This window comes from Oncorhynchus gorbuscha, linkage group LG10 (assembly GCF_021184085.1).
Source record: "Oncorhynchus gorbuscha isolate QuinsamMale2020 ecotype Even-year linkage group LG10, OgorEven_v1.0, whole genome shotgun sequence".
NCBI classification, from domain to species: Eukaryota; Metazoa; Chordata; class Actinopteri; order Salmoniformes; family Salmonidae; genus Oncorhynchus; species Oncorhynchus gorbuscha.
The window spans coordinates 39,174,122-39,201,121 of record NC_060182.1 but is presented as its reverse complement, the minus strand read 5'-3'; the positions used below and the strand labels follow the sequence as shown (position 1 = coordinate 39,201,121).

Sequence of the window (27,000 nt, the reverse complement as noted above, 5' to 3'; positions counted from 1 at the left end):
TTGTGAAGACTTACAGAAAACATTTGACCTCTGTCATTGCCAACAAAGGGTATATAACAAAGTATTGAGATAAACTGTTGTTATTGACCAAATACTTATTTTCCACCATAATTTGCAAATAAATTCATTAAAAATCCTACAATGTGATTTTCTGGATTGTTTTCTTCTAATTTTGTCTGTCATAGTTGAAGTGTACCTTTGTTGAAAATGACAGGCCTCTCATCTTTTTAAGTGGGAGAACTTGCACAATTGGTGTCTGACTAAATACTTCTGACCCACTGTATATATCTCCCTCACTAACTTTAAACGTCAGCTGTCAGAGCAGCTTACCAAATCGCTGCAGCTGTACACAGCCCACCTGTAAATAGCCCATCCAATCAACTACCTACCTCATCCCCATATTTAAAAATAATAATAATAATTGCACTATTTCTACTTGCACATCCTTATCTGCACATATATCACTCCAGTGTAAATTTCTAAATTGTAATAACTTCGCCCCTATTGGCCTATTTATTACCTTCAGTTGAGCACACTGCATACATATTTTTCTATTGTGTTATTGACTGTACATTTGTTTATCCCATGTGTAAATCCCATAAAGCACTGCTTTGCTTTATCTTGGCCAGGTCGCAGTTGTAAATGAGAACTTGTTCTCAACTGGCCTATCTCTTTAAAGGTGAAAAAAAAATATATATATATATATATACACACTTTTTTAAAAGCCTAGTGGAGGGTAAACACAAGTAAATGATGATGACACACCTACAATACGCATCATTTAATGTAGGCCTAATTAATGTCAATCACTGAATGACATTAGGCACACTTGGCGCGAGTATAGGCTACATGCAGTTTGGATGCTGTAATTATTTTGGAGTGGACTAACATGCACTTCTTTAAATGGTTTGTTTGACAATCAGAATACAATATAATGACTTGTGTTCATGCTAAGCGCGTGCACTCTATAGAGAATGTCATGGTATAATTCGCACCGAGTTTGGGAAACCCTTAGCTATTGAAAACTCTATCAAACATTCTGCCTTCTCCCTAGTTTTCAGGCATTAGCGTCGCCCACGACAAAGCTGTAAACTTCAATCTCTACGCTTTGTTCAACTTGTAGGAACGTCAATAATCATCCCTTGCGATATGGCTTTCGAAACATATGGCCCTTATCTTTCATCAGCGAGAAAGAATCCTTTAAATAAATTAGGCACTTACTCTAGTAGTTTTGCACAGGTCCATACAGCTATGGGTGCCCCCAGCCAACGAAACTTCCCAAGTCAAACTTGCACACGGGTGTTTGGAGCCTGCTAGATAGCTAATTAGCAGAGGTGGTCGCATCATATTTTCCGTAAACAAGCGCAACATGGAGATATGGCTGTGTGGGAACACTAACCCCATAAAGGTGTATATCAATTTAACCTAAGTTATTTAGCTAGTGGCTAACGTTACCGGTATTAGTAAAACAATTTGAGCAACGCTTCAGTAGCTAACGTTACCTACGTAGCATACTAGCTAGCTAGCTCACATCGGACAAATAGATTCCCTAGCTTCTAACGTTACTGGCTTGTGAACACACTTGCTAGAGCGGTGGCTACACAGCATACCACTATTCTTGTGAACTGCTTACCATTTGTCCAGTATGTGTTTAAATAATTAATTCAAAGGTACTTGTATTCATTTGGTAAGACTCCAAAAGTTTACAGTAGAAAAACGTTGCAAATGTATGGCGCTTCCTACTGACATCAGACACCGGTAACTTCAGTGAGCCAATCAAAGCTAGCCATGAGAAAGACTGACAAGCTGTGAAACCAATTCCACATCAGAATCATAAAATAATATTTTGTGATATCGAATAGGTCTGTCTGTGTACAGAGACGTGTTTCAAGAGGCAGTGGTACTCCCTGATAAAAGGAACCAATGAGATATTGTAAATAGTTGTTCCCACAATATGAATTGTCCTGGACACAGTATCTCACTATCTGAGCTAGTGACGACTTGTGCCCTTGATTTACCCTATGGGAAAACTGTTTGCTACCATAGGCCTTGGACACAAATGGAGTTTCCCAGATACTGTAGCATTAGGTGGTTGAAAAGTGTGGAGGGCATGCAGTCATTGTAGTCTATATTTTGTGAGAGGAGGAAATAATAGGAGTAGTCTACATCTGACTCAACAGACACCTGAGAGGGGTGGGGGTAGGTGGGAGGAAAAATGAGTAATCCAGGGAGTGTGGAAAAAAGAGCCCCCATTTGTCTGGCGTGTCTCTTGGAACGTTCTCCTGACAGAACATGTGGAAACAAACTAGCTAGGGCTGTAGCTCCTGTAGCTAGCCTTGATGGGAACACAAGACGGCAGGTGATTTCTGTTCTTAGTGCCAAGATTAATCCTTCCTAATAATAACACCAGGCGGCTGACGACCAAGAAGGTTTTCACCAAGAACTATTGCGATGTAGTCCAGTTTGTGAATGTCTATGGGTTCCGGAGCTTTGGGAAGTATTGACCTGCCGCTGTGTTCTAGATAGAATTTTGCCCTAAGATACAGCAGATGGTCCAGCAGGTTGGTCAAGAGCCAATCATGTATATATGTGCCCTTATTTTAGTGGTGCATTGCCATTACGATTTCAATGTTGTTAGATCAACATCTTTTTAATTCCTGGTTAATGTTCTCTGAAATGCTCATTTGTCTTTTGATATCGTTTTGTTGATGTTGCCTCATGACAACAGTTTATTGTCCTTACAGGAACCTCCTTCATGGTAGTGACCTCAGACAAACTATAGCACCCAACACTATGAGATAGGTGGCCTGGATAAGAGTGGATTTCTAACCTATGGGGCTCTAACACTTAGAAATAGAATTAGCCATTGTAATTCTATTGGTTCATTAGAGTCATTCTAATTCTAATGCGTCAATCTAAATCTCTGCTCTATGATCCTCCAGCTAAGGCTGGCTTATCAAATTAACTGTAATCTACATTATAGCCCCATATCAATTGTTATTCTATGCCTACTTTAATCACAACTCTAAAAACACATAGATCATCTTTTTTACTACATACAATGGAACTGTAAGTGGTATGAAGAGGTTTGAGGCTCAGGATGGGTGAGAGTGAGTGATCTCTTGAAGATGGCGCCCGTGAAGCAAATCTTAAACGGTTGAGTGCATAGATGGATTGCATTATTAGTAGCTGCATGCCTGACACAGCCTTTCCCTCTTACAGTCAGTATGTACATTCCAGCTCAAGCAAGTCCTCCTTAATTATCCAGTGGATGCCTCTTCCAATACAAACAATGGCAGCATGGGCAAGAAAATCAGAATCTACCATCTACTGTCCCCTCAAGACTGAATAACTTCTTTATATGATTTAGTCCACACATATTGAGTTTGTAAAAAGACTGCTGAGAAATCAAGACAACCTCTTATGAAGCTTCACTAAACTACATTCTACGAAACGGTTACAATGTGTTAAATACCCAGTCCTGCCATTATCAAGATCTGTCATCCCTGGTCTCAATTCACGTTCACTACAGTTTGGCAGGAGGTGGGATAATCCCCCTAGTGGAACGATACCAATTCATCCAACATTGTTTGATCTGGAAAAGATCCAGCACACTCCAATGGGTTATAGTTATGCACATGTATTACACAAAGTGGTACATGATATGCCAGCTTCTGAAACATTGTGTTTTTCATGGCAATCAGTTTACATTAAAACACTTCTACTTCTGGAACCCTTTCTTAATTAACATTTGGCACACATCTGTGTAGATCCTTATTACATTGTACTTAGGAGGTAAAATAAGGTATTGTTTGGTTATTTTAACTTTCACAATTCTTATGTACACGGACAGTTCAATATCTATTTAATTATCTGCAATTGGATCAGTGGTTGTAGTTTTTCATGTAGTACCTCTTTTGTGAGATCCAAGCAGTATTCTGTATTCTTCTGTGGTCAGGGTTGACAAGAGTATTAGAACAACTCCCATAAAGCTAGACATTGCAGTCAGTATAGCTGAATGCAATTCTATACCTTGCCGTAATTGTTACCATGGCAAATATCAGAATGGTCTGACTGACATAAATGCATAATGGGGAGAAAGTGTATATTTTGTCATGTATACTGTTTGTACATGTAAAATGTTTAACATTACTATGGAAAGGGGTCAGTCTATGGGGGTGTGCTGATAAACAGTAGAAAAAGAAGGGGTGGGGGAGATTTAGCTAATTTCCAAAAGGAAAATAATCCACCCCCCACCTCTCTCTACTCCCTCTCTGCCTTCCTCCCTCTCTCTCTCTCTCTCTCTCTCTCCCTCCCTCTCTCTCTCTCTCTCTCTCTCTCTCTCTCTCTCTCTCTCTCTCTCTCTCTCTCTGAGTCCCAGCCCCTGAAGGTGTCATAACTGTGCTCTCTCTCTCCCTCTCTATCACCGCCTTTCAGATCTTTAAAAGCTGCTGCTTTGCTGTGTCTCTCTCGATCTCAATTTGTCTCCTCTGGCACTGCAGGGGACTCCTGGCTGCCTAACGATTGAACCGGCTAAGCACCAAGCAAAGCTGAAGAGACGGAGAGAGGACAGAGAGAAAGAGGAGAAAGAGATAAATATACATCCAGAAATAGCATCAGCCACAGTTGACTGACAGAGAGAGAAAGAGAGAGAGAGTGTGTGTGTGGAGCTTAACCTGAGACCTGGACAGAAAATGCCTCTCCTTTCTAACTTAACGACTATTGTCTTGTTGCTGATTGCCCACTGCGGATCTTGGATTCTGGCTAACCGCTTGGGCCCCTACAAGGGTTGTCCCTCTTGTAGAGAATCTTTGGGGGCAGGTCGGGCCCCCCGGGACCATATTGGACAAGCAGGCAGCACATCCATGTTGGCCCAGGGAGAGCCCTGTGGTGTGTACACCATGAGCTGTGCCAAGGGGCTGCGCTGCGTGCCCCCTCCTCAGGAACACAGCCCACTCCAGGCGCTGCTGCAGGGCAGGGGCTTCTGCACCAAGCACAGCAGGACCAGTCCCACGGAGAGGCCCCACCCCACAGGTAAGACTGAGACACACACCACTGGAACATCTAATATTATTAAATTCAGCTCTGTGTTGTGTGTGTTAGGGCAATTATACTACAGCTTAGCTTATCAGGTAAGACTGATAAGTAAGAAACACATTCTCTTATCATCAGTGTGATGATTGTATGCTATGTTGGTGTGCACCAAAAATAAATGCTAGTATTGTTTTATTATAAGAGTATGACATTTAGTGTTAGATACACGACAGGCACCAAAGATGAATTTGAAAAGGCTGCATGGTCTTGATTTCTATGCTGCAGTGCCACTGCATGGTGTCTTGTGACAAAAATCTAATTTGAGAGACTGTTGGACTAGAAGTCTCAAATGTTGGATTGAACAGCCTATCATCAGTCATGTAATAAAAAGATGTAGTCAACACTATGATGCACAGACACTTGAGGAACGCTTTAGGTGTTTCAGTACGTTGGAGCTTGTGTAAGTATGTGTGTGCAAGTATGTGTATGTATATGGTGTGTATGTATATGGATGTGTACGGTGATGGTACTGTACATGCATGCATTTCAAGGGTGTGATCTGTGCATTTTATTGACAGCACAGAATGAGTGTTATACTGTCACCAAGAGTCAGATAATGATGCTTTTCATTGCTAGGGGTCTCCATCTACTGTTCAGACTAAGCCACTGCGATTCCTTAGGAAGGACATACTACAGGAAATATCAATTCAGAGCCGAATCACTGTGTCCAGTAAAGATGCAGGGTCTTGATTTGAGCCAGTTTGCTACAGCAGGAAAATACTCCTGCAGCAGCAGGAAATGTGATTTTATATGTGGATTATAATTAATGGACATTTTCTGTAGTGGTTGATCTTTTTTTTAAATGTAAGGGAAATTACAATCTTCAGACGCCTTTTTAAACCTCAAATACAATACAGGTGTTACATTTCCTGCCTTGCACTTGTATATGATTGATGCTTCGTGTCTAGCAACAGCTTGAAGCAAAACACTTCTAACTTATATTTTGATATCAGAGATGGTTTAATGTTCTTGGTAATGCCCTGGTTGAATGTATTCATGGTAATGTGCTGCTCTCTCCTTTAGGTCCACATCCTTCACAAAGTGGTGAAATAGAAAAGGTAAGTGTTATCCAAGTACGGTACCTGCTTAAGCCACTTGATGCAGTAAGCTAATAATGACTTCTACTTACATTTACCCACACCTGTTTAAATCTGAGAAATATGTAGAGCTGCTTACATAATGCATTCATATTCATACAGATAGATACTGTATGATGGAAGGAGTCGGGTAGAGAGAGTTATTACTGAAGCTGCTGTGCTGTCTGGGTGATACAGCGACAGCAGTACCACATATAGTGTTCTAAAGACATACATTATGGCGCATGATGTGTATGCTGCTATGCGGCAGAACTAATAGACCATGATGTGAATCAGTAAAGTTTAGACTCGACTGTGGCGGCCTTGGGTTTTTCACTTTACGAGGAGAGGAGAGGAGGTGGATCTGCAATGAAACACAAACCCAACATAGAATTTATTTCTACAATTTGACAGATACTGCATACATAGTCACACAGTTGCTTCAAACCACTGTCTAAGTGACTTGGAAAGAGACCGTCCTTGTTTAACAATATCATTATATAATGACATGATATTATGTGACATATAATATGTTTTGCTTCTGGCTTCATGCTGCATCAGTGACCTCAATCTTCTATGATATCCACACGTGTTGTAGCTACTCTAATAGGCTAGAAAGGGTCTTCTAACATCAACCATGGGCTTCTCTTACTGCCATTTAATATGTAGGCTCTCTCCTTGTATACAGTAGTTACTGTATTTATCAATGTATAGTTGCTGTATTTATGACTGTATAGTTTCTGTATTCATCAATGTATCCTCTTTTTAGGCACCCTGCCGCAAGCTGCTCAATGGTGTTCTGCGGGGTATTGAGCTCACTATCTTTCAGTCTGATCGTGACATCTATATCCCCAACTGTGACACTCGGGGCTTCTACAGGAAAAAGCAGGTAGTTATAGCGCAGCGCGGCTGTTGACGTGAATATTTGCCTGTGTATGAATAGTATATGTGTTTTTTGAGATCAAGAGAGTGGCATGCTATTTGGGCTCCCGAGTGGCGCAGCGGTCTAAGGCACTGCATCTCAGCGCTAGAGGCGTCACCTCAGTCCCTGGTTCAATTCCAGGCTGTATCACGACCAGCCGTGATTGGGAGTCCCATAGGCAGGCGCACAATTGGCCCAGCGTCGTTAGGGTTTGGCTGGGGTAGGCCGTCGTTGTAAATAAGAATTTGTTCTTAACTGATTTGCCCAGTTAAATAAAGGTTAATCAATATTTTTTTATTCCTTTTTTCAATTGCATGCTCTCTCTCTATTCAATTCAGCCCAAAAATGGCTTTGGATAATGGACATTGCTTCCAGGCCCTCTAGGCTGTGGGCATGCAGACAATAGTTATGTGGTATGATGACATATTATCTTTCTCTATCCTGTCACACAACACAGTGTCGCTCCTCCAAGGGTATGCAGCGTGGCCACTGTTGGTGTGTGGATGAGCTGGGTACTGCCTTGCCCTCACGTGCCAGCGAAGACGGCACTTTACCATGCGATGGAGAGTGAGAGAGGTCCTTGTCCCAAAATGTTGAGCCTAGAGGAGGGGGAGTAAGGGGAGGAGGAGGTGGTGGAGGCAGAGGAGAAGGAGGAGGGGGAGGAGGAGGAGGACGAGGAGGAGGGGGAGGAGGAGGAGGCAGAGGAGGAAGAAGGGGAGTAAGGGGAGGAGGAGGTGGAAGAGGAGGAGGGGGAGTAAGGGGGGGAGGAGGAGGAGGAGGAGGAGAGGGGGTGACTTTAGCTTGTGCTAGACACTGCCTGGACAGGAGACACCAGGGATTAAACCACTTCCTATGGAAATTACCCCAAATTAGTTTACTGTCCTCTAGTCAAGAAACAGCCTAACAAAGACACATACCTACAGTACAGTACTATAGTGGCAACATCCAGCTGAATGTTCAACAGTTTGCAGCAGCAGTACCAGTCCTCTGAATCATTCAGTGTGACAACGTGCAGTAGCTTATCTATCTCACATTACTGCTTTGTTACTCACTGTCTCAACTAACTGATATCAAAGCTGTATTTCTCAATATTGAATTCCCTGGCTCTTGTCCTGGCTTCGTCTGTTTGTATGTTCGTTGTAGATTTTCTGTTTTATAGGATAGCTCACACTGCCTGTGTTTGTTATTAAAGGCCCAATGCAGCTGTTTTTATCTCAATATCAAATCATTTCTGGGTAACAATTACTGTGATTGTTTTCAATTGCTTTCAATTGCAATTTCTCAAGCAGAACTAGCTAGGACTGTCTGGGAGTGGTCTGAGTGTGGAGGGAAAAACTGAAACCTAGTTATTTGAACTCTCTTATTGGCCTATTAAGTAATTTACCACCAGGCAGGCTAAAACTCTATCCCACCAAAACAATCTGAAATTTCAGGCGGTCTGGTCAACCAGCTCTTACACTAAAAGGGCATTATCATAATTTTCATAATTTTACAGTATAATTCCAAACTCATAGTGTGGAAATATATTTTTTTAAACACAGTTAAATCCCATTTTTGACTGCACTGGGCCTTTATCTAAGTGGGCTGAAATACTGTTATGCTGGTGTTGGTGTGACACAATGTTTGAAAACGTGTCTCCGTCACCATCCTCTCTCCCTTTCTCCAAAGATACACTGACATTATGATACTTAATTCAATTGATGAAAATTCCTTTTCTATTTAATTTATTTTGGAGTATGAATTTCCATGCAGCACTGCTTGAATTTTACACTTATCCTATAATCGTGTCAGAAAAATAGTTAGGCTATGTGAAACAGTCCATTGTTGTTGAAATGACGTTCTGACTGCTCTAATAGTTGATTGTTTGTACATATGTTGGATTTTTGTGGTTGACAGTGTGTGTTCTGAAGTGGCAGACAAAAAAAAAGCTTATGGCTGTTACCCTTTTCAAGAAGTTGTTAAGCATATTTTTATACACGTCAATATAATATTTTATATATAAATTGTTGGTTTATGTAATGAACTACAATGCCATGTATTTTTATATTGTCAGCAGTTTTTTTTATTTAAAAACAGAGGTTATTTTATTTATTTGCTAGGGAGAGCATTGTGCTTTGGACGCGGTAGCACCCTCATGGAGAATCTCACCACACACATCTGAGCTATTCAACTGCTGTACATGTTATGATTTTTGTTCATTTTCTTTCAATTTTATTTATACTTTGACCATTTAATATTGGAATGTATCATGATAATGTTTTGCTTATGGCATACCCTACTACAATGCTAATTTTGGTCAATTAAGTTTGAATACGTTACAGTTACTTACTTGTCTTTGAATTGTGTGATAAACTGTGTGATTAGATCATTTCTATTTCTCACCCATCTTGTTGTGCCAATGTATGTGCTGTGATGGTAGGGCCATGCACAGGGGGCCTATATTTACAAAGCCTAAAATTTAAAAAATGATATCAAAATGAATAACAATAAATACATATATTAATATAAAAAGAGTACTGTGTGTTTTATTTGTGAGCTTCGCCAGTGCAGTAGCTGTAGTGGTATCGGATCTCATTCATTTTACAAAGCTGCTTAGTCATAGTCACTATCTGAAGCACTGCACAGGTGTAGCACAGCTACTCTGCTAGCCACTGTTCTCTTATGTCAGCTGAGCTGATTTAAAATGAATGTTAATAAGATGTAATAACTGTCTCTGTCCATATCACGTTAAGATAAACCAACAAGTTAAAGATGAACCAACACGTTATTAACATGTATGTAGTAGGAATGAATAGGCATTAGTATGACTTAGGTTTTCTCCCATGCCTAGGGGATGCAAAGGACAATTTGTTCCAGCATCTACAGTATACAAGGACACATGCCTGTTTCCAAGGAAACAGCATAGAATATCCTATTTGTCAATGCATACGAATTTGAAATGCAGGTCTCGCAGTGGATGATGCAGGAAAGTAAGCAGTGTCCTTTGTTAAATCACACCACATGTCCTACTTCTGTATCTAGGGTGGTTACATTTGCTATTCTTAGGAAAGTGAATATACGAGACATCCTATAGCTACCCTCTCTGTGCACAGAATTAACCATCTAAATGTGCTCAGATGGAAGACATCAAAATGCTATGTAATTAACATTGCTTGTAATATATCCTATATAAGAGCATGGTTTATATGCAGACATAAAGACAAGATATATTCAACTAAAGCCCAATGTGATGATGATCAGTATGGGTTAATAATGTCGATTCCACCAAATGTATGCATTTAAACATGCAGAATGTAATCTATTTATGTTGCAATGCTGTAGTTATTAGTGGCCCGAAGCATATGAGAGATGACATGTCAGAAGTAATGACAGAGTGGAGGGTGTGTGTCCCAAATGGCACCCTATTCCCTGTAGTACACTATATGGTGCCCTGGTCAAAAGCCATGCACTGGTGCACTATAGGGGTCCTGTTCAAAAGTAGTAAACTAAATAGGGAATAGTGTCATCTGCGATGCACACACCTCATGACATTGGAGCTGCTCTAAGGCCAGTGATGGTGAAAATAAGGGGAGAACACCAGGCAAGGGTAACAACGCTAATACAATTATGCAAAATTGGGAAACTAACCTTAATCTTATGGATCCCTTGTCATGTTTCAGTTTGAGTAGGTCTGCACAGTTAATAAGCAAAGAGAGATGAGAGTGTATCATGTGAATCATTCGGACAACACACTTGTTTCAGTCAAATTTAGTCATAGGCACTGCTGTGGCTGAGATAGGTAGATGAGGGCTGCAACTTTTCTAGTGAGAAAATCCCTCTATGATCAATTCATCAAAAAGTGTAATGTTTGTCTTCTATGGAATTTATCTTTGGAAAGCTGCACATATGCAGGATTTAGCTCCTTTACTTTCATAGTCGAACTTTATTCTCCTTATAGGAAAGCTCTGCATTGCAACAGTGTAGCAGAACTGTGAGGAAAGCTCTAGTATCCCATTACGGTTAGTCACTAGTCAGTAACATTTTATATGAAAGAAATGGACAAGTTTCCGCCTATAAGATCACATGACATGATTGTAACATCTCTTTGGCTTTTCACAACTGTCCATCACCTGAACACACAGGTGGACCAACACAACCCGGGTCAGCAGTTCAGTTCCTCAATATTTTTTTTTGAGACTACCTGGACTGGAATATATCTGAAGAAGACTAGTTTGGAATCTAAAATTAGTGTTAAAACAAGCACAAATGTAGGCTAATACTGATCTGAATTCAGACGGGATTGCTCCGGTAACATTACGCAGTGACACCGGGAAGTCAGTTTGCGAAAGATCAGAATCGGTAGAAGAAAAAACAAAGTTCACACGCAAGCGCTACGATGGCGTCCAGCGGCAATGCTGTTTCCAGTCCTATGGTGATATTGGCTCCAAAAACTAAAACCAAAAAGAAACATTTTGTGCAGCAAAAGGTGAAGGTCTTTCGTGCCAGTGGCCCAGTCTTGAGCGTATTTATGTGGGGTGTAAATCATTCGGTGAGTATGAAACGTAATGTTTTCAATGTTCGCTAGTTAGGTCATCTAGAATAACTGTCTACACTAGCTAGATACTTCAGTTAGCTGTAGTTAGTTAGCTAGGTAGCTAGCTAGTTATCAAACCTAGCTGTCAGTGTAGCTAACTGACTAATTTATGCGCATTCAGTAGAAATGTAACATGAACTAAACAAACCGTTCCGATAACAAGTTAAATGGGTTAATGTCTGGTTGATTGCTAAACGCGTTGGCTAGAGTTGTTTGTGTCAGTAACACTAGCAGCAGGCTAACTAACCAACTTGCTGCTGGCTACTAGCTAACTATCAGCTGACACTGAAGTGTGTCGCGTCATGGACTGTGTGTTGTATGGGTTTTGCTGATAGAAAAGTTAGCCAGTGTGGTCCCTAATGACCGGGCTACAGGGCAGGCTGTCATAAAAATCATTTCCATCTTGTTTGCTATCTATTAACTGCATCTTTAACCCTAATGATGATCACATATTATGTGTTTTCCCATTATGAAAGCCTAGTAACATTAGCTAATGGGAGTACCGTACTTATTTCTGTTTGTCTGCAGATTAATGACCTAAACCAAGTGCCTGTTCCTGTCATGCTGCTGCCTGACGACTTCAGAGCAAACACTAAGATCAAAGTCAACAATCACCTCTTCAACAAGTAATGTTTGAGCACTCTTGTCAATACTGTTTCTCTCATATATATGTGTGTGTGTGTGTGTGTGTGTGTGTGTGTGTGTGTGTGTGTGTGTGTGTGTGTGTGTGTGTGTGTGTGTGTGTGTGTGTGTGTGTGTGTGTGTGTGTGTGTGTGTGTGTGTGTGTGTGTGTGTGTGTGTGTGTATACATACATACATAATTAGCCTATGTCAAAAAGTAAGAAATTATTTTGGTATGTTACACCGGGAAGGAATGGCAAGAGGGAGAGTAAACACTGCAAGTCACTGAGAATTTGTTCAACATTCCCTTGCAGAGAGAATCTACCTGGACATTTTAAGTTTAAAGAATACTGTCCCCAAGTATTCCGCAATCTTCGGGAGCGCTTCGGAATTGAGGATCTCGACTACCAGGTATGAGTGTTGCTATGTTTGACACAACTTTGGAAACTCCCACTAGCCCATACCTTCACCCATCCAATGCTTTTAGATGTGTGTGTGAAGTAGTGACCAGTGCAGACTTCAGAAGAAAGGAGATGTTATTGTGACACACCGATGGACAAGGCGAATGACTATTAAAACAATAAATATTAAGTTTATCATCATGCAGTTGATTTTCAAGCACACCTGTTTTCTCTCTCATCCCTGTAGGTGTCGTTGACCCGCAGCCCTCCTGTAAGAGGTGGGGACACCCAGGGGGAGGGGATCCTCCTGACCTCCTACGACCGCACGCTGGTCATAAAGCAGATCTCTAGTGAGGACGTGGCAGACATGCACAGCATCCTGTCTGAATACCACCAGGTAATGTAATGACATCCAGGCTGTGGGCAGCTGAATTAACCTCTGTTCGAAGCCTGTGGATGGCATCATATTCCCGTTATAGTTCGCTACTGTTGACCAGAGCCCTATGGGTGACATTTGTGATACAGTCCAAGTGAGGGTAAAGGTTGCGCTTTATCTTGGTGAAGTTTTGCAATGCTTTACTGGTTCAAATGAACAGTGCATTTGATAAACAAAAACTTTGGTTGGATGCGTCAAAAGCATTACAACCTTGTGGGCTTCCTAGAATTACAAATTAGAATCTTATACTTTGTCTCATGGTCTGTACTCTGGTGATACTGCAGTATGTTATTGTAATAGGGTGTTATTATGACTGTTCATCCATGCCTCATGTTTTGCACGACTAGGCGAGGAGAGACAATATTTGGAGATGCATTGGTCAGTATGCTTTTTCACATCAGTTTCGCAGCTATTCTAATTGAACTTGGCATTAATCAATTCGGGCTAAAGAGAGGGAAAATATTTTGGCATACATTTCATTTGAAAGCCTTGGACTCGCTATTCCATTCACCGGATGTGGATTTCTGGTTAGCAGAGGAATGAGTTGCCTTGCTCGTGTTCAAAATGGTGTCTCGAATTAGGCCATCCTTGTCCATAATCATATTCATTATACTTTTTTTTTAAAGGCTAAACTGATCCTACATCAGCACTATGACCTTGAGGCCCTGGTTATTTAAACAGCTGTATTAGGCTAGAGTGTATTTGCTTGCGTGGGTCATTTTTCACTGAATGAACAGATTATTATAATTATTATCATCGGAGCAGCAGAGCTCTTGAGTCTGCAGTGCTACTGCAATTTAAAAATTGTACGTCTCTATTGTTGGATCCCAAATGGCCCATCGGGCTCTGGTCAAAAGCAGACCTGCCAACCTGAACACATTTTGCATACCATGCACTCAATTCGAGGTCAAAGTATGCTGGTACAAAAAACTACCCTAAAATACGCAAAAATAGTCTTCTATTTGGCACATTTAGTATTTTTTGACTCAACCGTCTGAAGTTTGAGTTGAGCTAATCCGAGGATTTGGGCGAGGACAAATTATCTCTGCCGCATTGTCAGTTGGTAAATTCAGAGCATTTCACTCTCGGAGCGTTCAGAACGCACACTGGACTCTCTGGCCAAGGAGTAGGGTTGATCCGAGCGTTCTGACTTCACAACAGCGGTCAAGCACCCAAGATAACTTGCTAATGTTGGCTAGCTTGTTGGCTACTTCTAGACGCAAATGAGAGCACACCTCACTCTGGCCATTTTACTCACACTTGCAGAGCTGGTTAGGCTGTTTTCATGTTATCCAGAGCGTTGGAAATTGCAACTGTGCTGCTGGTAACAATTTCATGCTGCTTTTTTTGCAAAAGTTTACCGACACCGTCCGTATTCAACGGGTGGTGAGCGTTCGTAAATTCATCAGTTATTCTGCGCTCTGGCAGTCAGATTAGAGTGCTCTGAAATCAGAGTAGATGGCCAGAGTGAATTTACGAACGCACCCAAAGCAAGAACACTTTCTGGCCTTGTTGGATTAGCTCAGGCACGGAGGTCTGTAACAAGCTCCTATAGGCCTAGTTCAGTTGTTTCATATTCTAAATAGCCTACAGTAAACTGGACTTGTACATTGCATCCAGTAATTGAATTATTCAAAATGTTCTCCCCAAACTAAATTAAGCCAGTTTAAATGTTCACCGGTATCCACATAAGGAAAACTATTAATTAGAATAATCATTATCCCCTAAATTTAAGGTTTTCAAGGTTTAACCTTGAATATCTTGAGTGTCAACAGCTAGGTTTCCATCCAATTGGGGACAGATCTTCCTGCAAATATTCTATAATCCGCATGAAGAAAATGTTAATGTGCCGAATAAAAATCTAAAGTACAATGTGTTTTCCATCGGATCTTCAACTGTTGCGTTGAATAGAAAATGTGCCTATTCTGGTCTTAGTACGTCGGTTCTAGCCAACAGCTTGCAGATACAGTGCAGGTAGGGTGGTCTACCTGATGCGATTATTACGAATCTTCTCTGGTCTTCTCATCCACGCCCCTACTTTTTTTGTTTAAAGGTACAGTATCTGTGACCAACAGATGCAGATCTGTATTCCCAGTCATGTGAAATCCATAGATTAGGGCCTAATTCATTTATTTCAAGTGACTGATTTCCTCATATGAACTGTAACTCAGTAAAATCTTTGAAATTGTTTCATGTTGCATTTTATATTTTCGTTCAGTGTAATTTAAGACTCTAGGTTTCAGGAAATGGCAGTCACAGGTTTTTCAAAAATGCTAAATGCTCCAACTTCCTGTGGGGGAAGTTGATTGACAGGACCTCCACCTTACCAAACCTTATGCCTACATCTGCACCACCTTGTCAGAAAATCCTAAGGAGAGCCCTGATTGTACATGTATTTCTAGTGAGCTACTGAAGAGCCGCCAATAATTACAAAGTACCCATAAGTCTATAACCTACCATTTATACTGAGCCAGTCTCCTGTCAACATCATTATTAGGCAAAAAAAAAGCCATTTGCCTATGATTTGAGCAGTGTGTGTGGCATGCTCGCTGTTGTGGGGTCTGCAGAGCAGGGGGTGCCGCTGCCTCAATGAATTGGTACTCATTCTTCAAGGTCGTTAGGTCAGCAAAAGTAGTGCACAATGTAGGGTGCCAATTGGGACCTGGCTTATGTGTCCTGGGGGCATTGTTTATCTTGCATCCCATCCACATTGCCACTGCCGCTCACTTTGGCTCCATGCAGACCCCAAAGAATAGAAGCAGAGAATATAAATAGTACAGTAGTCTCTTCAAAGCATCATATATTTTGTTACATTGTGTTTCAGTCAGGAGACTCTGAATGAGGTCAGTTTAAAGTGTGTCCCTTTTTTAATAGATCAGTCTGCGTGGGGACACGTTTGTAACCTGGATAGAGAGACTGAGAAAGAGGGACAGGATGTAAGACGGGGAGATGGAGAGAGCAGCTTGGTTGAAAAACAGTATGAAAAACATTTCAATTTCATCTTCAACCAGGGGTGAAAGGAGTCATGTGAATGTACTTTGGACAGTACTGGTGCATGTTTTTTGACCACGACCCTATGGGTGCCATTTCAGACACAACCATAGTCTATTTGCCGTTCATTCTTTCCTGTCTTCTCCCTGGCTGCAGCACATAGTGAAGTGCCACGGCAGCACTCTGCTGCCCCAGTTCTTGGGGATGTACCGCGTGGGTGTGGAGAATGAGGAGACCTACCTGATCGTCATGAGGAACATGTTCAGTCACAGACTGGTGGTGCACAGGAAGTATGACCTTAAGGTGAGAGGGAGAGACTCACGCAAAAACACACACACACACACACACACACACACACACACACACACACACACACACACACACACACACACACACACACACACACACACACACACACACACACACTTCCAGGTTTTCCAGAATTCTTGATTTGATAATATATGCCATTTGATGGTTTTTGCTTATTCCGGGAATCTTCCAACCGGGATTTCTGTGAAACCTGGGCATTTAGGTAAACTTACCCTAGACTCACCTGTTGTAAAATTCTTGTTTCATTAGCCACTTCATGATTTCCACTCAGAGGTCATGTAATCCCTGATCTTGCCTATTAACCTGTTATTTTATTGATACTCAGGGCTCTCTGGTGTCTCGTGAAGCAAGTGACAAAGAGCGGGTAAGGAGACTAACAATGTGTATTTTACCCAAATGCACTACTGTTCAAAAGTTTGGGGTCACTTAGAAATGTCCTTGTTTTTTGAAAGAAAATCACATTTTTATGTCCATTAAAATAACATCAAATTTATCAGAAATACCGTGTAGACATTGTTAATGTTGTAAATGACTGTTGTAGCTGGAAACGGCTGATTTGTAATGGAATATCTACATAGGTGTACAGAGGCCCATTTATCAGCAACCGTCACTCCTGTGTTCCAATGGCACGTTGTGTTAGCTAATCCAAGTTTATCATTTTTAAAGGCTCATTAGAAAACCCTTTTGCAATTATGTTAGCACAGCTGGAAACTGTTGTTCTGATTAAAGAAGCAATAAAACTGTCCTTTAGACTAGTTGAGTATCTGGAGCATCAGCATTGCACTGCACCTCCGACAGCAACTCGCCCAAGCCTTCCCCATTTCTCCTTCCCCCAAATCCGTTCAGCTGATGTTCTGAAAGGGCTGCAAAATCTGGACCCCTACAAATCAGCCGGGCTAGACAATCTGGACCCTTTCTTTCTAAAATTATCTGCCGAAATTGTTGCCACCCCGATTACTAGCCTGTTCAACCTCTCTTTCGTGTCGTCTGAGATTCCCCTCTTCAAAGCGGGGGATACTCTTGACCCAAACTGCTACAGACCTATATCTATCCTACCATGCCTTTCTAAGGTCTTCGAAAGCCAAGTCAACAAACGGATTACCGACCATCTTGAATCTCACCATACCTTCTCTGCTATGCAATCTGGTTTCAGAGCTGGTCATGGGTGCACCTCAGCCACGCTCAAGGTCCTAAACGATATCTTAACCGCCATCGATAAGAACTACATCCTTATCGGCAGACTCGACAGCCTTGGTTTCTCAAATGATTGCCTCGCCTGGTTCACTAATTACTTCTCTGATAGAGTTCAGTGTGTCAAATCGGAGGGTCTGCTGTCCGGACCTCTGGCAGTCTCTATGGGGGTGCCACAGGGTTCAATTCTTGGACCGACTCTCTTCTCTGTATACATCAATGAGGTCGCTCTTGCTGCTGGTGAGTCTCTGATCCACCTCTACGCAGACGACACCATTCTGTATACTTCTGGCCCTTCTTTGGACACTGTGTTAACAACCCTCCAGGCAAGCTTCAATGCCATACAACTCTCCTTCCGTGGCCTCCAATTGCTCTTAAATACAAGTAAAACTAAATGCATGCTCTTCAACCGATCGCTATCTGCACCTGTCCAACATCACTACTCTGGACGGCTCTGACTTAGAATACGTGGACAACTACAAATACTTAGGTGTCTGTCTGGTTAGACTGTAAACTCTCCTTCCAGACCCATATCAAACATCTCCAATCCAAAGTTAAATCTAGAAATGGCTTCCTATTTCGCAACAAAGCATCCTTCACTCATGCTGCCAAACATACCCTTGTAAAACTGGCCATCCTACCAATCCTCGACTTTGTCGATGTCATTTACAAAATAGCCTCCAATACCCTACTCAACAAATTGGATGCAGTCTATCACAGTGCAATTCGTTTTGTCACCAAAGCCCCATATACTACCCACCATTGCGACCTGTACGCTCTCGTTGGCTGGTCCTCGCTTCATGCTCGTCGCCAAACCCACTGGCTGCATGTCATCTACAAGACCCTGCTAGGTAAAGTCCCCCCTTATCTCAGCTCGCTGGTCACCATAGCATCTCCCACCTGTAGCACACGCTCCAGCAGGTATATCTCTCTAGTCACCCCCAAAACCAATTCTTTCTTTGGCCGCCTCTCTTTCCAGTTCTCTGCTGCCAATGACTGGAACGAACTACAACAATCTCTGAAACTGGAAACACTTATCTCCCTCACTAGCTTTAAGCACCAACTGTCAGAGCAGCTCACAGATTACTGCACCTGTACATAGCCCACCTATAATTTAGCCCAAACAACTACCTCTTTCCCTACTGTATTTTATTTATTTATTTATTTTGCTCCTTTGCACCCCATTATTTATATTTCTACTTTGCACATTCTTCCATTGCAAATCTTACCATTCCAGTGTTTTACTTGCTATATTGTATTTACTTTGCCACATGGCCTTTTTTTTGCCTTTACTGCCCTTATCTCACCTCATTTGCTCACATCGTATATAGACTTGTTTATACTGTATTATTGTTTATACTGTATTATTGACTGTATGTTTGTTTTACTCCATGTGTAACTCTGTGTCATTGTATGTGTCGAACTGCTTTGCTTTATCTTGGCCAGGTCGCCATTGTAAATGAGAACTTGTTCTCAACTTGCCTACCTGGTTAAATAAATCAAATAAAAAATAAAACATTTGTGGGTTCGATTACAGGCTCAAAATGGCCAGAAACAAAGGACTTTCTCCTGAAAGTCGTCAGTCTATTCTTGTTCTGAGAAATGAAGGCTATTCCATGAGAGAAATTGCCAAGAAACTGAAGATCTGGTACAACGCTGTGTACTACTCCCTTCACAGAACAGGGCAAACTGGCACTAACATTGCGGGTACTATTTAATGAAGCTGCCAGTTGAGGACTTGTGAGGCGTCTGTTTCTCAAACTAGACACTAATGTAAGTGTCTTCTTGTTCAGTTGTGCACCGGGGCCTCCCACTCTTTCTATTCTGGTGAGCCTTTTTTTAAATGATAAATGATAAACCTGCCTTTTTTTTAAATGATAAACTTGGATTAGCTAACACAATGTGCCATTGGAACACAGGATTGATGGTTGCTGATAATGGGCCTCTGTACACCTATGTAGATATTCCATAAATAATCAGCCATTTCCAGCTACAATAGTCATTTGCAACATTAACAATGTCTACACGAGAGGTCTTCCAACGCCAATACTGATTATTGGAGGACCAAAAAAAGCCGATACTGGTTAATCGGAAAATTCTTTCTTTTTTTTTTACATTGTAATAATGACAATTACAACAATACTGAATGAACACTTAATATAATACATCAATCAAATCGATTTAGCCTCAAATAAATAATGAAACATGTTCAATTTGGTTAAAATAATGCAAAAACAAAGTGTTGGAGAAGAAAGTAAAAGTGCAACAATATGTGCCATGTCAGAAAGCTAACGTTTAAGTTCCTTGCTCAGAACATGAGAACATATGAAAGCTGGTGGTTCCTTTTAACATGAGTCGTCAATATTCCCAGGTAAGAAGTTTTAGGTTGTAGGTATTGTAAGACTATTTCTCTCTATACCATTTGTATTTCATTAACCTTTGACTATTGGATGTTCTTATAGGCACTTTAGTATTGCCAGTGTAACAGTATAGCTTCCATCCCTCTCCTCCCTGGGCTCGAACCAGGAACACAACGACAACAGCCACCCTTGAAGCAGCGTTACCCATGCAGAGCAAGGGGAACAACCACTCCAAGTCTCAGAGCGAGTGACGTTTGAAACGCTATTAGCGCGCACCCCGCTAACTAGCTAGCCATTTCACATCAGTTACACAAGCCTAATCACAGGAGTTGATAGGCTTGAAGAAATAAACAGCGCAATGCTTGACGCACAACGAAGAGCTGCTGGCAAAATGCACGAAAGTGCTGTTCAATGAATGTTACGAGCCTGCTGGTGCATACCATCGCTCAGTCAGACTGCTCTATCAAATCATAGACTTACTTATAACATAATAACACACAGAAATACGAGCCTTAGGTCATTAATATGGTCGAATCTGGAAACGTATCATCTTGAAAACAGGATGTTTATTCTTTCAGTGAAATACGTTCCGTATTTTATCTAAGGGTTGGCATCCATTAGTCAAAAGATTCCTGTAACATTGCACAACCTTGAATGTTATGTTATAATTACGTACACTTCTGGCAAATTAGACAGCCCAAATTGTTGCATATACACTGACTCTGCGTGCAATGAACGCAAGATATTGCCTGCTAACCTGGATTTCTTTTAGCTAAATATGCAGGTTTAAAAATATATACTTCTGTGTATTGATTTTAAGAAAGGCATTGATGTTCATGGTTAGGTACACTTTGGAGCAACGATACGCACCACTTTGAGTATATGCAACGCTAGATAAACTAGTAATATCATCAACCATGTGTAGTTAACTAGTGATTATGTTTTTTATAAGATAAGTTTAATGCTAGCTAGCAACTTACCTTGGCTTACTGCATTCGCTTAACAGGCAGTCTCCTTGTGGAGTGCAACGAGAGGCAGGGGGTTAGAATGTTGGACTAGTTAACTGTAAGGTTGCAAGATTGAATCCCCGAAGCTGACAAAGTGAAAATCTGTCGTTCTGCCCCTGAACGAGGCAATTAACCCACCGTTCCTAGGCCGTCATTGAAAATAAGAATGTGTTCTTAACTGACTTGACTAGTTAAATAAAGATTTAAATAAAGGAGTATATAAAAAAAAAATCTGCCAAATCTGTGTCCAAAAATACAGATTTCCGATTGTGAGAACTTGAAATGGGCCCTAATTAATCAGCCATTCCGACTAATCAGTCGACCTCTAGTCTACACTGTATTTCTGATCAACTTGATGTTATTTTAATCGGCAGAAAATGTGATTTTCTTTCAAAAACAAGGACATTTCTAACTGACCCCAATCTTTTGAATATGGTAGTGTACATGTGAAATTGCCTTTCTTAGGGACTAGTCTTATTACGCACCCACAGTACATTTTCGAAATTCATGTCATTACTTTCTTTGGAAAATTCACGTGCGTCTGTTTGAATGTTTCATAACTGTCCCTCAGGTAAAAGAGCTCCCCACCTACAAGGACATGGACTTCAGAAACAACATGCAGAAGGTGTATGTGAACGAGGAGCAGAAGGAGAAGGTCATGGAGAAACTCAACAGAGATGTGGAGGTAAGATGACCTCCAAGGAACTCGAAGGGGAACTAGAACTATAATTTGTGTTTTGATGTTTTCAGTTCTAGAACCTGCCTTCCTATTCTATTTTAAGAATCTACCACAAGGTGGTAGTATAAACATTGTTTGTTACCATGATATCATCATCTCCATCCATAGTAATTGTTTGGTGTGTCCACTGTAGTTTCTGGTCAAGCTAAAGATCATGGACTACAGCCTGCTGTTGGGTATTCACGACGTGGGGCGGGCTGAGAGGGAGGAGGAAGAAGGAGAGGAGCCGTCCAATGAGGAAGAGGGGGAGCCTGAGAACGGCCTGGCGCAGGCCCCTAACGTGGGCTCCTACGGTACGTCTCCTGAGGGCATCGCTGGCTACATGGCCTCCTGCAAGCCCCTGGAGCCCGGGGAATTTGACCCCTACGTGGATGTGTACGCCATGAGGAGTGCCCCTGGTGAGTTCCTGGCAAAGTGGTGAAATTACATGGTTGGGGTCAATTCATGCAATTGGATTCTCCATTTACCTACTGAATTGAATTCACTTACGATTTTACTCCTGTCATTGATTTACAGCTACACTGCAATTTGGGTAATTTGTGTTTTTGAGCAGTGACTAATTTGCATCTCTCTCTGTTTCCCCCTCAGGAGCCCCTCAGAGGGAGGTGTACTTCATGGGTCTGATAGACGTTCTGACACAGTACGACACCAAGAAGAAAGCCGCTCACGCAGCCAAAACTGTCAAGCATGGGGTGAGTGAAAAGGGAGAAGGAAGGGGGGTTAGTTAGGGTCTGTCCTATTAGATATCATTTAGATTCAGAATGCTAGGAATATATTGAGAAATGAGCTTTCATTCCACCTTATGGTATTAGATGCAATGTAATTCTCATTGCATACTGTGTCCATTACTGCTTTTCTAACGTCATTCTCTGTTCGTAAATAATTGAGTAACCTAATCCCAATTGTCTTCCTTACCCTTGTTTTCCAATGTTGGGCTGATCACATCTGAGATTAGTATCTCTGTTAGATACCTTAGTTGTTAAAATTCAACTGTAAAATGAGCATTTCATTGATATTTTTCATTCCTAATATGAGATGTTCAGTCTGACGTTATCCCTTCTCTATGCCTCTCTACAGGCTGGTGCTGAAATCTCCACTGTCCACCCAGAACAGTATGCCAAGCGATTTCGTGATTTCATCTCCAACATCTTTGCATAGCAGGACGTTTATAACCACCACTGCTACTTCCCATTTAGATTTGAATCTTTTTTTTAAAACTTTTGTTCTGCTACACATTTATATCATGAAACATTGCCCCCAAAAATGTACACACACAGATTATTTTAGTCTGATCTCACACCAGACTATTTCCATTGTTGTAATGTATTGCTGACTGATATTTATGAGAAGAATGTGATAAGCACTCGGACTGACTTTGGAGCCAAGGGTACTTAAGCTAATACTGCTGCTTGTCCTAGAGATGTTACACTGAAAAGGATTGATTAGACTTAATGGGACACCTGAGATTGATACATTGACTGCTTTTTGTTGTTGTTTGAATCCCCGATTGACCCTTTAACCCAGTCAGTTGAAATCCTGGGTCATGTCCATATTAAGCACCAGACCGGGGGAAAGGTTTGAAACAGAGCACTTTGTCTCAAAGGGAAAGCCTTGTGGGATTTGACATGAACGTCCCTCATCATCTCACTTTGGATCCTATACTGAGTCTGTGTTTCCCCTAGAATTTCAGCAGTGGGGGGGGGGGGGGGGGCAAGGGTAGCTGGGGTGACGGGACATTCTAGCTGTTCCCATAGACTTCTAGTTATTGAGCCAATGACTTCTCTATTTAAAAGTGCTTCTGCAGAAATTATATATAAATGTTGCAGCGGTGGTTCCCTGCTGCTGAATGAATATAGTGGAAACATTGAGCATTTCGCTATCATGATTGGACTTGGGACCAGAACCAATTGTTGGACTGAGTGTTATTTTGAACATATTGATTGCTGCACTTTTTTTTGCTCATCAAACAGCGTTTTGAAAAGAAGCACTTCTCAAGAATGATGGTGAATAAAAGTAGCTTGAGTGCCAGTCTGTCTGTGCTACCATACCGACTGCCTTTCACACATTGTCATGGCAAACATGTTTTGTCTTGACAGTGACAGCAATGGAGTTGGCAAGATCGCAAACAGATCTAGGACCAGACTAGAATTTAAGATCAGTAGAGATTGATGGTCTGTGCTTGTTCAAATTTGACTACTACTACTATTAGATACTCCATTGAAGAACCAGCTTGGTATTATGTGTTACTTGTAGAATATAGCACTACATTTCAGCTGCTTTATGCAATTCGATAGCCTTAAATGTGTGATCTCGAGTTTTCTACTATAGAAGTTGAATACACTGTTAGGGCTGAAGAGGTGCAGTAGGAATATGTGATGCATTGTGATTGCACAGCCTATATTTTTGCTAATCGTCTTTTGGACCAAAATATATTTTACAAAAGATTTTCTGAAACGTGTTGGAATATTTTTGTATATATTTTACATTAAAATGTAGACCTTGTGTAGACAAATCTCTCCTCATCTTCCTGTAGTGTAGGATACATAAAATCAGAGTTCAGGCGGCCAGGTCGGCTCAATGAAAACAGCTAACCAAGATGGAGGAAAGAGATTTCCTCTCTTGGGGAATTTATCCATACATGCATTACGTATGATGTGTGAATAGGGTGCCATTTGGGCCGGGACATGGAGAAGTTCAACCTTCCTGTTTACACTCAGGATGAAACTTCTAGTTTGGTTGGTACCTGTACATCGGGGTTATTAATTCCTAGTGCATGTCAGTTGATAGGGCTGTGAGTTTGGTTAGGGGTACAGTTGATAGGGCTGTGCGTTTGGTTAGGGGTACAGTTGATAGGGCTGTGCGTTTGGTTAGGGGTACAGTTGATAGGGCTGTGCGTTTGGTTATGGGTACAGTTGATAGGGCTGTGCGTTTGGTTAGGGGTACAGTTGATAGGGCTGTGCGTTTGGTTAGGGGTACAGTTGATAGGGCTGTGAGTTTGGTTATGGGTACAGTTGATAGGGCTGTGCGTTTGGTTAGGGGTACAGTTGATAGGGCTGTGCGTTTGGGTACAGTTGATAGGGCTGTGCGTTTGGTTAGGGGTACAGTTGATAGGGCTGTGCGTTTGGTTCGGGTCATTTTAGTTTTTATGCTGGCTAGAGATAACAGGCAGGGCCCAACAGACTGGAGGAGGTCAAGGACAGGTTTATCCCCTCTTTCCAGAAGCCATAATTCTGCTGACAAACCTCTTCCTGTTGCTTTAGAAAAAGAGAGGAATTGACTACTATTAACAAAGGGAAGCAAGCAGGATGGACAGAGGAATAGAAAAGATCACCCAAAAGCTGAGAAATGCTGACAACCTAGAGAGGGAAAGGAGAGGGGTGGCAGTTGAAACACTACGTTCCATTCACATCCCATTAATCTGCAATTAACATGAAGCTCAGCCAACACAAATGTTGTTCCTGTGCTTCTCAGTATCACAACGAGCCCTGGAAGGCTGTAGCCATTGAGCTCTTGAACAGAACATTGGTGCTGACTGCTCATTCATGTTTTGTGTATATTTAACCAGGATAGTCCACTTAGTTACAAAAGCCATTGCTTTACAGGGAGTCCTGAGTTCCATAAAATCAATAAAAACAAAAATATTATGTTAGAAATTAAATAGAACTGCTGCAGATGAGAATTAAAGTTATACCAACTAAGATGACAATGTGTTGTCAAAGGTATTTTGCAAGATTTTCCTCTCACCTAACCTGACAGGTGTTGACATCTTTATCTTAATCAGCAGTTTCAATCAGAAAACTGACCAGGGGTGGTTGATTTCCCTCCAAATTCATAGCACCAAGATCATAATTGTATATTTGCATATCAATGGCCTTAAGATGATCTTAGTGCCAGGAAGCTTTCAGGAAAATGACCCGTCTTAGGTAGATGAGACCACCCATTGAAATCTCAGTAAAAATCATTGCCTACAACTGGCTGCCAAGCTGCTGTTGAAGCAGTCCTTTCAAAGTGGGTGTTGAGACAAACCATCAGAGAGGGGGATAGGTTGGAAGGGGGTTTGGGTTAAAGGGCTTGCTTCCTCTGAGGTTTGATTTACCACAGGCTTCCTACGTCCCCCTACTCTCTCTTCCATTTACCACTCCTCTACGGCTAAGGGGGCTTCCTGGCATTGTCCTACCCTATTGACTTTTTTGTGTGTATCACACACCCTTCCATACCAACTAAACTGTTTTTGTGTTGTTCTTTTTGTACAGAAATGTAACCTTTACACTCGTGTATGGGCCTATATGGATAGGGCGACATTTAAATGTTGTTTTTACAGAAGAAATATGAAAAGCATCAGTCTTTGGTGTGCTTTGTTGTGCTTATCAATGCACATGCAAAACATGCAAAAAAATCCCCTATTCTTTATATAATAATTATTAGGTCATACAACAATTTTATTGTGGGTAAAGTTTCAAAAGCATTCTGTCATTACTTAATTGGATTGGTATGTTAATATAAAATAAATAAAAATGACACATTTGGTTAATCAAATATTTACTCAGTCTTTCTCAAATGAAGGGAATGATGACAATCTTTGCGAGAGGTAGGGAATCTGACTTCATTGGTGCTCAACTCGCTGCTCAGACACTTCATTCAGGATAAATGGAGTTATCCCGGAGTTAGCCTGCCACGGAGCAGGTTACATTTACATTTAAGTCATTTAGCAGACGCTCTTATCCAGAGCGACTTACAAACAATTGGAAACCACGAAATTGGGGAGGAAAAAGTGTAAAATTTAAAAAAATAAAACTTTATTATGATATATATGTCCCAAAGAGCACCCTATTCCCTATATAGTGCACTACCTCTAACCAGGGGCCATAGGGCTTTTGTGTTCCATTTGGGATGGCTAAAGTTGTCAAAGACAGTTTTTTCAGTGTGTGGAATATTGAACGGTCCCTGTCAAAGGTTTTATGTTTTTTAATGAATAGAGAAGTTCATTTTTTAGATTTTAACTCATGCAAACCATGTTTATGATGGATTCGTATGGCAACGAAAGCATCCTAATTTGAAGAGAAATTGGCAGAGAAACACGTTTGGCTTCGCTATGCCTATTTCTTTTTCTGGAGAAGACGCTGTGTTACCAGTTGCACTATATACCCTACATAGTGCACTACGTTACGGTTACTTTGAAGAATTTGTTGCCATATAAATTGAGATGAGATGAGCCATTTTCGTGCTACTGGTTTTCCCGATTTGAACTCCGTTGACCCA

At 41.2% G+C, this 27,000-nt stretch overlaps 3 protein-coding genes across 5 annotated transcripts in view; 2 read left to right on the top strand and 1 right to left on the bottom strand.

The window, feature by feature from the left end:
- spryd3 (SPRY domain containing 3) overlaps nucleotides 1-1,747 on the bottom strand; it is a 98,897-nt gene extending 97,150 nt beyond the window's left edge. For both annotated transcript variants that reach the window (XM_046366022.1, XM_046366023.1), the window contains exon 1: nucleotides 1,634-1,747. The gene's annotated coding sequence lies outside the window, so the exon portion shown is untranslated. The remainder of the gene's footprint in view (nucleotides 1-1,633) is intronic.
- Nucleotides 1-7,724, top strand: part of igfbp6b (insulin-like growth factor binding protein 6b) — an 89,234-nt gene extending 81,510 nt beyond the window's left edge. The window contains exons 2-5 of one of the 2 annotated variants that reach the window (XM_046366026.1): nucleotides 4,503-5,034; nucleotides 6,118-6,152; nucleotides 6,940-7,059; nucleotides 7,550-7,724. In XM_046366026.1, coding sequence (XP_046221982.1) covers nucleotides 4,695-5,034; nucleotides 6,118-6,152; nucleotides 6,940-7,059; nucleotides 7,550-7,663 — 609 coding nt within the window. In that variant the 5' untranslated portion in view covers nucleotides 4,503-4,694 and the 3' untranslated portion in view covers nucleotides 7,664-7,724. Of the gene's footprint in view, nucleotides 1-4,401; nucleotides 5,035-6,117; nucleotides 6,153-6,939; nucleotides 7,060-7,549 lie in introns of those variants that run through there. The other variant, XM_046366024.1, reaches the window with a different exon arrangement.
- Nucleotides 7,725-11,190: 3,466 nt separating this feature from the next.
- pip4k2ca (phosphatidylinositol-5-phosphate 4-kinase, type II, gamma a) lies at nucleotides 11,191-24,243 on the top strand. Its single transcript, XM_046366021.1, has 10 exons — nucleotides 11,191-11,620; nucleotides 12,194-12,291; nucleotides 12,601-12,697; nucleotides 12,935-13,084; nucleotides 16,271-16,417; nucleotides 16,770-16,808; nucleotides 21,574-21,687; nucleotides 21,875-22,139; nucleotides 22,330-22,433; nucleotides 22,819-24,243. Exons 1-10 carry the CDS (start codon nucleotides 11,468-11,470, stop codon nucleotides 22,897-22,899), a joined length of 1,248 nt encoding a protein of 415 aa, XP_046221977.1. The 5' UTR covers nucleotides 11,191-11,467; the 3' UTR covers nucleotides 22,900-24,243.
- The last annotated feature ends 2,757 nt before the right edge of the window (nucleotides 24,244-27,000 follow it).